This window comes from Silene latifolia, chromosome Y (assembly GCF_048544455.1).
Source record: "Silene latifolia isolate original U9 population chromosome Y, ASM4854445v1, whole genome shotgun sequence".
Classification (NCBI taxonomy): Eukaryota; Viridiplantae; Streptophyta; class Magnoliopsida; order Caryophyllales; family Caryophyllaceae; genus Silene; species Silene latifolia.
The window spans coordinates 227,580,186-227,594,284 of NC_133538.1; the positions used below are offsets into that span (position 1 = coordinate 227,580,186).

The following is a 14,099-nucleotide window of genomic DNA, read 5'->3' on the forward strand; positions in this document are numbered from 1 at the left end:
TCGGCTTGCGAATATTATCCCATAGCTGCCAACTTATGTAAGGATCAATACTATGTATATCAAAACTTAAAAATGCATGCATTCATCCTATGCTAAATTACTAATGTTGTTCTCTTTTTTCAAGGTTGTAAGGAATTTCTATGTCACCCTGCAATTGGTGTGAAAAGAAGATCTAACTTTTTGGGTTGGGGAAAGACTTCTGTCACTGACACACACATTTTGCGCAATATGTAAGCTCTCTTTTATTTTGTAACAATTTCACTTGTTATTATTACTGTATATCCTTCAAAGCATTTACACATTGAATAACTGATTACTTAATTATGCTATATGCAGTGGATATCTGTTAATATCACTCTTTTGGCTATCAAATGCTTAACACATGACTCAGTTTGAAGACTCAATTTTACAAATTATATAACAGGTGCAGTTTCATTACCATTTTAACATTTTACATCACCCCGCTGATTCAATTACTAGGTGTACAAATCTCATATGTTTGCTTTATTCTAGACTACACCTTTCATGGAATATGTTATATGTGCAAATCTAATCTGTTTAATCTGCAATGTGATCTGTTAACATGGAATACAATCAGAATATGCACAAATGAATTGAAGACCTGTAGAAAGAACGCCCTTTATCAAACTCTAAATTCTATATTTGATATCTTACAATGGTTACAACTATATGTTTTAATTTCATGTTCATAATCCATGTTCCCTATTCCCAACTCATTTTTTTTAATTCACTATCTGAACTTTTGCTTACGTACTCACACTCTTATCTGGCAAATTCATGTCAAGTTGATTTATCCTGTTTCGTAACTTTTTTTCATAGATTTAAGATGAACACAAATACAAATGTCTTTCCAAGTAATGCAGGTCTAGGTCATGGTTCAAGCTGAATGCAACAAAAAAAAGAACATCACAAAATAGTTTACATCTTCAGAATCAACGCAAAGCAGGCTGTCTTTTTTTGAACAAATGTTAAACTGCTGTCATGTTCATATTTGTATAACTCGCTTGAAAATAACTTTGTTAATGACATGCACGAGTTATACAATTTCACAGTTTCTGTTTTATTAAATTTCACTACTCTTCTATCTAAGTTTAAAACACCTAAAGGAGTTAATTTTGCACCATCAACTGATTAACAACTAATTACCCCCTTAATAGTAATCTTTAGTACTGAAATCACTACTATCAGAGGGTCATCTTTATAAACATATACCACTTTAAATGTATATATTGTATAATCCCTAATTAATATACGTGATGTGCAAATATATTTATATAAAGCATTTGATTTAGGTGATGAGAAATGAGCAAGAGATGATGAGGATTACTAAGGGGCCCAAAATTGGTAGGCGTTGTATTAGATCACATTCATATTTCACGAATATACAATCGCAACAAACTACACTAACAAATAAGTAAATTATACCATCACTATTCCTAAATTCAATTAACACAACCTCAAATTCCTCTCATATATTTTATCAAACCTGTTAAAAGATTGAAATTCTTCTTTCTAGACCAAATATTTTTTCGAAGCAAGTATTTTTGTCAAAAAAATTAACCAAAAGTAACATTTTCAAGCATCCATATGACGTAAAAGCTAATAACTCAAGTTGTTAAACCATAAAAAGCGCCATGTACATTTAATGTACGGAACAAAGCCGTCGCTAATTTGGCGACGAAAGTCAGGGTGACTGACTTAGCAGTATAGCTATCTATTGTTGCTTATGGGGTTTAATTTGCATAAAGAATAATAGATTATGACATGGTAAATTCCACTCATATAGGCATACCATTTTATAGGCAAATGGACATATCCTTTCGACAAGTGTACTAAAAATGGCATCAATGACATCACTAACCTAATAAGTACATCTTCTCCTTTTAATTATGTTTCACAAGGAATTCAGCCTAACTTTCACTTTCTTTTCCCTATCTCTTTTATTCTCTCTCTATATATAAGGATAAAGCCTCTCCATTAAACCAAAATTAACAAATCTACACAAAGAAAGAAACCAAAAAATTTGCAAAGTCTTACCTAGAACCAAACTACTTACCAGGAAAATATCAAAAGGTATGACATATCATCTCTATCTTCTTTCAATTTCTTCTAAAATTTAGATTATATGCTTGTCAATTAGATATCTTTGCATGTCATAGTATGTAAAGAAATGTTTAAAAAATGTATTTGCATGTCATAGCAATCGTTACATGTTAAATATATGTGAATCATAGCAATAAGGTAGCTGATTATTTTAGGTGATTTAATTCTTCTGATAGTGACAGATGTTTAGTCTAGGTCATAATTTGTGGTGCTCTTATTTTCTATATCTACATTATTCTGAGTATTCTGATTTTAGTTTATGTTTATAGATTCATTAATGATTCAACTCCAAGTCATATTTTTTATGTTAGATAACAAACATAATGACTCAAAGTTTCAGTGTTCTATGTATTTCATTTCCCGCAGTTTGTATGTGTCTGGCAACATAAATGCTGCTAATATTATTTTACCTTTCAGTCCTTCCATTTGTTGTATTCTCATTGCTTAGTGAAAGCTTATGTATTGCAATGTGAATTGTGTTATGAATAAAATTTCGTTTCGTAGATGTTTTTTAACTATAGAAGGTTTCTACACTTTTTATGGGACGATTTCTAAACTATGTGGATCATTGAATTTGCTATTAACTTTGATATATGTATGTTACTAGCTGATCATTCAAAACTTGAATTTGTACATAACTCGAATTTGTACATGATTTCCACTGGCTTCCATAATAGGAAAAAAACTTCTTATTACTTTTTTTGCATGCATTGTATCTGTCACTCTGTGTCTTTCATTATGTCATATATGTGATCTAAAATTATCAAAATAATGCATATAGCATCAGAATGTGCTGTGAACATAACAATCTATGTAATAATATTTTATCTAATTAAACATACAGTCTTTTATTTAATCAAAATTGTTAAAATGCATGCAGATTTCCAGAAAGCTATAATGAGACCAAATTTCGTTTACCTTAATCAGCTCACTACATCCAGCCGAAACTACAAAGTTAAAGTTCGTGTGATCGGAAAAGGACGGCCTAAATGTTCCCCCAAAAAGGGTGTCATGTACCAAAATCTGCTTTTGGAGGATGAAAAGGCATTGATACTTTTATACTATTGTTGTGTAAATTTCACTTAATTTAAAAGATAATTTATAAGTAAATACTAACCTTGTATTTAACTGAACTTTTACCAAATGCAGGGGTCCAAAATGCAAGGAACACTTTTTGGAGAATAAGTATCCAGATTTAAGGAAGCTTTAATGTACAATGGTTTCTACGAAATAGCAAATGCATCTATCAAACCATGTGAAGAACAATGGAGAATGTCTGCATCAACTTTAGAATACCAGACGACTTTGGGAAAGCCAGCTATCGTGCAGCGTCTAGAAGGTACCCAAGGTCCCATACTGCCACAATATCAGAACATTTCTCATATTTCAAAAACTGCTGATCCAGATGACAAATATGGTATGACAAAAGAATAAAGCATATCAGTATAATTTGATACTACATGACTAATCACTTTTGCCTATATTAACTAACACCTTTTAAAAAACAATATCAGATATTGTTGCAGTACTGCTGTATGTAGAACATGTACCCCATAGAATTCCTAGAGATGAAGGCTGTGTAATTCTTGTTCGGGAAATTGCCGTTATTGATCATAGGTAATCATCTTCCTTGATTTCTACATATTTTAGTAAGTTCAAAAACACTCAGCAACAAATCCTCATCTACGATTTATAACCAATTTTTCTGGTTTAACAACTTCACTTATTAGCTTTTAAGTCATATGGATGTTTACCAATATCACATTTAGTTATTTTTTTTCAAAGAATCAAAACTTGCACACTTACTAAGTATGTTTTTTTCGATACAATGTCAACAGTAAAGCTCCTTAATTGCATCTGTATTGTCTAATTCAGCTTGATCAGTTAGCACATTCACTGTTGAATTAAGCAAAGCAATTTACAGTTGTGCATTTGATAAATTAAAGAAATTTCCATTTTATGTGATAAGTTATATTAAAATCATAATCAGATTGGTAATCTTTGAGAAAGGTCATACTTCAGATGTTATATCAATGTATTTGTATTAGAAAATTTTAAAATTTTTACTAATTTATAACGTTTCTTTACTTACTGTCAAAAAAAATAGCACTGAACAACCATTGATTATTTCGGCTTGGAGCGATTTGGCTGAAGATGAATGTGATTCACTTTTACAAAAGACGGAACAGTTGCACGTGGTAGCTTTTACTACACTAAAGGTCTCAACTCACAGAGGTATTGTGTTTCTCCAAAATTTAGCAGTCACTTATCATTACCAATTTAATGCCACTGATTAACTGCAACTTAGCAGGCCTCTCAATGGCAACCACCATGTCATCAACAATTGATCACTCACCTACTGGAGATAAAACTCGCGCTCTTGAGGACTGGTAAGCCACTTAAACTAACACTACCTATTAGATCCATAAACTATATATACTTACTGTATGAATTTCGTTCTGGTTGTGGTTAGTTTTGTTGCCCTATACACACCTTTCGGAAAGAGATCCTGCCAGTAAATTTGATAAGAACTTGTTTGCTGCTTCTAAGTTGTCAGATGAGGTTACTTATCAGATTGTTATACAATTAGAACCTCACTATTCATCACTAACAACTTTTCATTAAACTACAGGGCTTCTCTCCACCAAGCAAAGCTCTCTGAAATCCAAGCACGTATATTAGCTCTTAGAGGTTTACTAGGAGGACAACAATCCATCACAATAAGTGACATACGCAATAAGAAGGTAACAACGGGGAATTTCATTCTAAATTAAAAATAAAAATTTTGGTGAACTTATGCCTTTGTACTTAACAACAATTTACTTGCAATAACTTGATACATGAAACCCTCAAAATACTATAACAACTTTCACCAATAATATTTCCTTTTCCAACCCAAATTCTCATTACTATTCAAATTGTATCTCACCTGCAACACAACATATCCTATGCAGCCACAGTCTATATTGCAAGATGAAAAGTATACATTGCAAGTGACAATTCCCAAGCTTGATTTTGAAAAGATAAATGCATACTTAGGCTGTTCCAAGTGCAGTAGACGTACAAATATTGCAGCAGGAAATTCGTTCACTTGCACAAAATGTTCAACTTCGGATGCCAAATCTATTACTAGGTATGAACCCTTTTTACATAATATATATACACAAGCATAATTGAAATCCAAGCCATACTTTAACATGTTAAACTATCACGCACAGAATAACGTTCAACTGTGATGTGTCCGATGGAACTGGTGTATTGCCAATAACAACATTCACCAAAGATGCAGAAAAGATTTTCCAGATGCTTGCACCAGACATATTCAAGATGAAACATTCAGTATGTTTACACATTTTACATTTACACTTTCAACAAAAATACCACAAACAAGGCAACATACGCAACTGTTATATACAAATTTTTGGCCAAAGTTGCTACATCACATGCAATATACACATCAATTATTCAATTTCCCTTATTACTCATGTTAACATGCAATACCACATCAATTTCCCTTATTACTTGCTCACAATGTCTGAGTGTTGTCAAATTTATAGGAAGACATGACCGCATACGAGGTGCTGAAAAATCTTCTCCAAACAGTCCCTTTCTCAATTGAAGTTGGTCCAAACACATCACTTTCAATGAATAATGTGCTCCAATGGGTTCTTAAGAGAGTTATTGATGAAGATGAAGAACAACCCAAATCACCAGCTTCCAATATAATCACCAACAATACTCCTCAAACTCATCAGCAAGACATTCCAGCAAGACATTCCAGCAAGAGACATCACACTAGAACAGCACCATCAGAAAACAGCACCACTCCTGACAAACTGGAAAACCCACTACAACAAGCTGATAAATCAACAACTACCCAAACCCCAATTCAAGCATCAAAACTAACTGCAATCGAAATTGAAGGTGTGAAATCAGCCAACCAATCCCAACAAAAACAACCAACAGCAGACGAAAGCGGAACTCACAAGACAAACAACTAAGCAGCTTTAGTAAAAAAAACCATATGTATGTATACCATAACTATGTATTATGCACTATAAGGCAACAACTTTATTTTGGGCATACCCAAGCTTAGAAAGCTAGGTGTTCCGTTCAAAAGCAACACACTTTTGCTTTGGACCAAATCTCTTGGTAATCAATGTATTTTGGGAACTCCAAAGCTTAGGAATCTAGGTGTTCTGATCAAAAGCAATACACTTTGCTTTTGGTCATAGACTACTGTGCAATATATGCACCATTTTGCTCAAAAAATGTAATGAATGCCCCATTTTGTTTAAAATGAACAAGGCAATTAATTATAAAATGCAGCCTTCTATATATGTTCCTTTCCAAACAATTACAACATATTTCCGCAACATATGCAACCAAATTGGGGCACTGCGCCCGATAGGGCGCGGTGCAACAACTAGTAAAGAAAAAAATATATATAGCTTAAATATAAAGATTGATTTGGGGCCATTTAAGACATGAAAGTACATGAAACCCATGTAGTCCAAACAATGCAATATAATGTGAAACCTCACTCCAAACCCTAAAATTGGCATTTCATCCAAACCAAACACATAGTAGTACTACCCATATTACTCTAAATGATTTGTCTAATTTTTTTTACCTTAATATAAAAAAAATAATAAACGGTAATATTTGCCCATCTTCATCTCTCTCTCTCTCTTCCGAATTCTCACATCTCTCGCATCATTCATAATATCATCACAACCTCGAATACTACTTTCTCCTTGGGTTATTTTAAAGATACTCTTTGAGGAAGAAAATTATTAAAAGGCTTGAAGATGAAAATTGAAGAAAAAAAGCACAAAAGTCATTGCATGTTAATTGATAATGCTATCAGTACCCTACTTTTTTTTTGTCTCAATTTCGTTCTCTTATTTTATTTTTTATTTTCCTTCTCAACCTTTAGATCTAGAACATTAATTGCCTATGATGTAAAGAACTCGTTTTTTTTTTCAAAATTTATATGTTGAAAACTCATTTCACTCATTTTTAATTACGTTCTAGAGTAGTATTTTTAAATAAGTTTTTTCGTTTATTCCTTTTTTTTCTGGGATTTTGTTGTTTTAAACAAATATTTAAATTTTAGTTATTGTAAATTTGTATAATATATCGTTAATTTGATAATTTGTATTTTTAATTTGTGTATCTTGATCTTATTAAGTACTTCCTCCGTTCCATATGATAGTTTACGTTTGCTTTATGCACGTATGTCAATGCTTGTTTTCTTTTGTTCATATCTTTAGTTACATATCATTGAAAATTATAAAAATTTGATATTCATAATGCACTCGGTAAGACAATTTAAACAAGATCTCACATGACTATCTTTTATGTTATACATTAGAAGTTATATTGAAGATTCTTCTCACTTATGAATAGTGTCCAAAAAGCAAACGTAAACAATTCAATGGAACGGAGGAAGTAATTCTATAATTGAACTTCTCAAAGTATGCGTCAATGAAAGAATTTAATTAGTGCTTGTTTGGTTGCCCCTCAAAAATCATGGGAGTTGAAAAATCCCATAAATTAGAAAATAAGAACTTGTTTGGTTGCCCTTTTTTGGCAAAATGTAGGAATTTAATTTTCCTAGGAGTTTCCAACTCCTCCACAATGGAGGTGTTGAATTACCTAGCCTCCCCTAGGTAATTGCAAACTCCTATGGAATTAAATTCCTGTGTTGGCAAATAAACGGGTTTGCTAAAATCACGTGAATTTCATATGGGAACTTAATTCCCATGAATTTGGTATTCCTGTGGAGTTAATTTCAACAGGCAACCAAACGAGCACTTAAATTTCACAATCAACGTGGTTCCTTGTTTTTAGGAAAAGTAAATGAAATTTCGACTTTTTAACTTTCAACAACAGAGCGACACCTATGCTCTGTGGTTGTTGCTTTAATAAATAAGATTCTTATTTTTTATGGCTTCATCATTCAATCATCGCATTAACACTATTAATTAATGACAAAAAATCAATAATTTAATGAATTAATATAAACTATCATATTTTGAACATTAATCAGATTTAATTTTTTAGGTAAATAAATAATCTTCATAGAACATGGGTATTGTGGTAGGGCCTTTGGTAAAAAAGAAAATTGAACTTTCAACCACAGGCTGACATGTCACTATGTCAGCTCTGTGGTTGTTTGTTTAATAAATAGGATAAAACCTCTTTTTGTTGGGCTCCCCTCTTCCATTGGGCCGGTTCTATATTATAAGATGGTCCTATATGAGACTTAGTAGATCTCTTCTTATTGGGCTCCTCTCTTCTAAGACGGTCCTATATTATAAGATGTGGATTGGAATTGTGGTTGACCTCTTCTTATTGGACTCTTTTCTTATATTAGGCCGGTTCTATATTACAAGACGGTCCTATATGAAACTTAATGCAGTAACTCTCTTATAAGACCGTCTCATAGCATAAGACGGGCCCAATAGGAGAGTTTAGCCCAACAAATAGAGTTTTAAGTAAAACGGAAGATAAAAGAATCACAAATTATTGTATAGGACGGTCTCTTACCATAAGACCAACCCAATATCTAGAAGCCCACAAAAATTCCCATTTTTTTTAAATCTCATTTCACAAGTATTCCCTATATTTTCCCACGTTCTCCCAATGCCATTGATGCAATGCCTATCTTTCATCTCCATTCTCTAGTATCGAACCGAGTCACCCGACCCATCTGTCACGCCTATGAATGGCGACCTCCACCCAACACCAAATAACAACCACAGTCTTCCTTAGATTTTCCGTCAATACTCATCCAAAGCTTTTAATGTAAAACACAAAGTTTCCGACTAAAATTGATAGTTGATAAACTAAAAAGCTCATTTCACAAAAGTAAAGAAAACTCTCACTTTTACAATGAAAATGAACAATTTTAAGGATTGGGTTTTTATCATAACTAAATTAAGTTTTCCAATTATAATTGTGAGTTTTGAATGTTAAACTCCCTAAGCACTAAAATAAACCTAAATTTTTAACTTAAAACTCAAAGTTCTCACTATAAAATTATGTATATTCAAAGTTAAAACAACTACTCACAGTAAAACGAATTTGGAAATGAATTTTAATTTCGGATTTGGGAATTCGTAAGTTCGAAATTGAAACCTGGATGTTGGTAGTTGATGTCCATCAGACTACCGAATACCTACGCCCGACAGTGACAAAAGAATAGAAGGGAGGCGACCTAAGGAGATGCGATCGATGATCGGAATGGTGGTGTTGAACTGTCGACTATAGAGGAAGTGGTGGCGGGAGGTAGGAGTTTAATGGAGGTTTTGTGCTTGATACTTTTAAAAAGGGAAGGTTTTCAATTGTTCTTTTTAGTCGTGTTAATATGCTAATATGGAGTAACTTCTTTCTTTTGTTGGGCTATCTTCTCTTATTGGGCTCGTTCTATGCTATAGGACGGTCTTATAGGAGAGTAGCTGTAAAAGAATTAAAAACACCTTCTCTTCCACTGCACACTTCTTTCGCCACCACCCACTCACCGACAACTTCAAGGCTGCAACATGCGTCCAGTATTCTTCGTCGCAAGCCACAACATCCACCGCCTCAACAACCGTCGTCCTCAACACCGCTGCAATCCATATCTTCACCACCTTTGCGATTGTCGTTCTTTTCACCATCGTTCGGTCCTTTATCTCCTTCGACAATCAATTAAGACTAGTTATCAACATCGACTATTAGGTTTAGCATTCAGTCTTGAAAGTTTAGATTTTAAAACCTACTAGCAGCCTCACTTCATCCCCTTTTCTCTCAATCTTCATCTCCCTCACTCCCAACCCAGAAAACCTAATCTCTCCCGACGTTTAATTACTCATCTCTCTACCTTCCATCTTCCTCTAATCCTCCATTTCTCATAATCTGAGACACAGATCTTCATTTGCGATCTCGCATCTCTCTCTCATTTCATTTTCATCAATCTTCCATCATGTCGTATCTTCAAATTCACAATGAAACTATCAGAGTTGACTCCTTAACTCCAGATCTGATTTATCTTTTCTCTGATTTTGAAGATGGTTTTTGTTTATTCAATATGTTAGATGTTGTTGTTGATGAAGATCACGATAGAGAGATGGGTGTTGTAGATGTTGATGATAAGTCGATGAAGATTGTCCCTGATTCATATGATGACTATTCACAGTCATACGATGATTTTTCTGAGTTCGTCCTTCCTGAATCTGAAGTTCTTCCTCTATCTGATGATGTCGATGTTGTTCCTGAGACATCTTTGGATTCTGAAATCATTGTTGTTCCTGATACATGCATGCATTCTGAAGAGCAACCTGTTTATCATACTTGTTTGACCGAGCAAGATGCGTTTAATATTTGGTTTAAGAAAGATGTTGAGGAGAGGACTAGGAGGAAATTGGCTAGGTATGAGACACCTGAGTATAAAAGTTGGTTTGCGGAGGAGATGTGCATATATTATCCTACCTTTAAGACGATCTGTGAAGATTGAAGGAGGTTGATTTCTTATATCCCTATTTTTATCAATTGTTCGTCTGTTTTCATTGTTGGCGTTGTGTATATGGACTAATGATGATAATTAATTTCCATTTTGGCTTTATGTCCTTCTAATAATGCCCAATGATCATTTGTTGAGGGCATACTGTGACCATGGGTCACTTAGTGCATGCATTATGCCACCACAAGTCCTTGTGAAGAGGCTATGCATGCATTAAGTACCCTGGCATCTGGTACTGTGTTTTTAAAGTTGTACGCCAAGTTTGTTGCAGTCACTTGCTGATGTTCATAAAGTTTGCAACCCAGATAACATTTAATTAATGTGCAAAGTTCATAAAAAAAGCGTAAAATTACATTGCCAATCATCTGATATTCAAAATATGCTTGTCTTGTGTTGATTGGCTTCAAAATATGCTTCTTTGATCTTGTTGTTCAAAACATGCTTGTCTTGTTTTCCTTCTGATGTTCAAAATGTCTTGTTGCCTTCCTTGTCCTTTCTGAGTCACTTACTGCATCTGCTGTTCTGTGAGGTTAATAACTGATGCACCTGTTGGTTCATTATTGCACCCAATTGGTTCAGTAATGCTGCCAACAGGCTCATTCATATCATTAATAACAACATTCACAATAGCATTAACATGTGCATTCACTGCATCAACTAAAGCAGTTATGGTAGAACTATCTCCTACATTGTTCATGTATGCTATACATTCATTTACCAAATGAATGTCAGCAGTTAAATACTCAGGCAGCATGCCTGCAGCTGCTAGTTTGGTCTTGTGCATGTGTGGCAATGGGTAATCATTACCTCCTTTCCTTTTCATGACCTCTAACATGCATGTCTGTAGTGTTATGAACACATAGTTAAGTTTAATAACCTCTAGGTTTGCAAATGCCTTATTAACTTCAACAACAAGTTTATCTAACTTGTAACAATTTGTTCTTTGCTGAAGTGATTGAATTGCTCTGAAAAACCCCAAATCCAAGACATTCAAGTTTGGTGAATTAGGTGGTTGACAACTTAACTCAATATTCCACCCATCTTGGTTTGCTGCAGCAGTGAAATCTGGATCTGAGTTCTTGATGTGTGGGCGTGCATTATCTTGCTGTATGATAATGTGCTTGCTTTCATTTTCAGGCCATTTTGCCTTAATTGCTGGAACAACAATTCTTATTATCATGTCCTTAATTACTTGTTTGTTAACAGATTCAATGCACTTAGTTTCCATTGTGCCTGCAACTCTGTTTCTTGAATTTCTTTTTGCTGGTACTTCAACAATGAATGGCCATATGCCTATCTTACCATCAAAAAGAACTTCACCATTTGGACCATACTTTGGCCTTGCAACAGCACACATAAACATGACTTTTCCTATAAATTTTTTTGACTGAATACTTCTATAAGGTCTCTTTTCTCCTTTAGATAAGTAGAACCTTCTACTAGGTTTGGTTAAATAAAATCATTTCTCATCCATGTGAATAACATTACTTTGATCATTGAATTTCACTTGTTTACATACCTTATCATAGTGTAGTTGTGCAAGAGAGAAAAGCAACCTACCCAGTTTGTTTTTGTCATTCAACTGTGGTTTGATTGCATTTGTGTGAGACTCAATTGTCTTATCTGCTACCCATCTTGCAATAGCTGATTGGCTGACTCCTAAAGCTTCTGCAGTACTATGTTGAGTGGTCCTTTCTGACAATGGAATACTTTTGAACTTCTCAACATCAAATACATTCCTTTGACGACATTTCTTGCCTTTGATTTTGCTGTTTACATTCAGTGCTTCACCTGATTCTATCTGTTTCTTTGCTATATTCCAAAGATCTGTGATGGTTTTCCTGCACACACTGAACTGATTTGCCACCTCTAACATTACACCTCTTTTGAGTTGTCCATTTGTGGATCTTAGTGATAAAATGGTACAAATTTGGCTCCTTTCTAAGTTGGACAGATTTTTAGTTTTCATTTATTGCTCTTAAGATATTTATTGCGATATGAATAAAGGTTTTTGAAACTTTATGAAGAAATAATTAATGTGGTAGGAAAGTTTTTTTTTGGCTGTTTGTTCATGAATGATGTGTTTTACTGCCACTATTCTATTTATAGTTGACATGAACTTTGCACAAAGATTAAATTTCATAAAGAATGAATTTGGGCGCAAATCTTGAAACATTTTCATTTTGGCTCTTTAATTGAATTTTGGTGCCAAATTTTTGGTTTCCAAATTTTTGGTGCCTAATTTTGGTGCCAAAATTTCAGCAATGTAACTTGAGTGTCCTTTATTTAACACTTGCTTTGATGTGTTCACTGATGATGGACGTCCAACATGAAGGTTGCAGGCTGCCATAATTTAATTCCTGAAGTCCAAATGTTAACTTTTTTTTTTCAGCATTGTAATTTGAATATCTTAAGCGAAAACAGAAATTGTAATTTTATTAGATTTGGAGACATTTATGGTTTGTAATTTTAAGTAATGTTAATCCAGTTTAGCGGAATATGTATTTTTAAGTAATGTTAATCAGGTTTGTAATTTCCCACATAAGTGGAGGGAACTTTAAACTCTAATTTTATGTTTAATATTTTGGAGGGAAAGGTTAAGTATCTTAGACTTAATTAATCATCTTTAATCATCCATCCCTCTCTCCAATCCCTTAGGTCCACCATGTACTATATTATTTTTTTATTTCCCTTCTTAATTCTTGTGCAAATGTTGGAGGGGAAGAACAAAGAGATTAGGAATGAGTATTAGTAATAATAAATATATGTATATATATAATAATATATAATAATAATGAATATAGTAATAATAATATATAATGAGTTATTTAAAGGTAGAGTGTAAGAGGGTAGCTGAGCGTGTTGCCGATTTCTGGTTGGTTCGGATTAAAGCATGTACAAAGTGAAATGTGACGGTTTATAGCTAGACGGATGTTGAGACGGTAATTATTATCATTACTGTCTTTATTATTATCTGGCCAAAAAAAATATGTATACATTTATTCTTGTATAAATTATGACTCAAAGATATAATTTAATAATACGTATTTTTATAAAAACGAGCTTTTATATAATACGTTTATAAAAATCGTGTTTGACGTAAAATTAATTAAATTGAATAATTCAAAAATATGAAATAAAGTAATCGAACAATTTAATAAATTTAAAATGTCAAAATGTAAAATTCACGGGTGTTACAGGTGGTGAGGTGTCGCCGGCAATGAAGGGCGAGAGTACAGGTGGGGCAGGCGTGATGGGGAAGAGGCGGTCGTGGGAGGATGGTCAACATTGGTGGTGAAGGAGAAAAAGGATTACGCATCTGAGGTAGTACCTCAGACCTTGTAGTTTTTGAGCATATACACATTTTTTCTGAGCATATTACCATTTATAAATATAGTTTTTGAGCAATATTATTTTTTTTTTAGTGTAATGGTTTAGTAAATGTGCTCAAAAACTTTATACTAAA

The 14,099-nt window shown here is 33.5% G+C and overlaps 1 protein-coding gene across 1 annotated transcript; it reads right to left on the reverse strand.

The window, feature by feature from the left end:
- Positions 1-11,138: 11,138 nt before the first annotated feature.
- On the reverse strand, positions 11,139-11,996 carry LOC141630171 (uncharacterized). Its single transcript, XM_074443036.1, has one exon. The coding sequence runs from the start codon at positions 11,994-11,996 to the stop codon at positions 11,139-11,141; it is 858 nt and encodes a 285-aa protein (XP_074299137.1).
- Between the last annotated feature and the right edge of the window lie 2,103 nt (positions 11,997-14,099).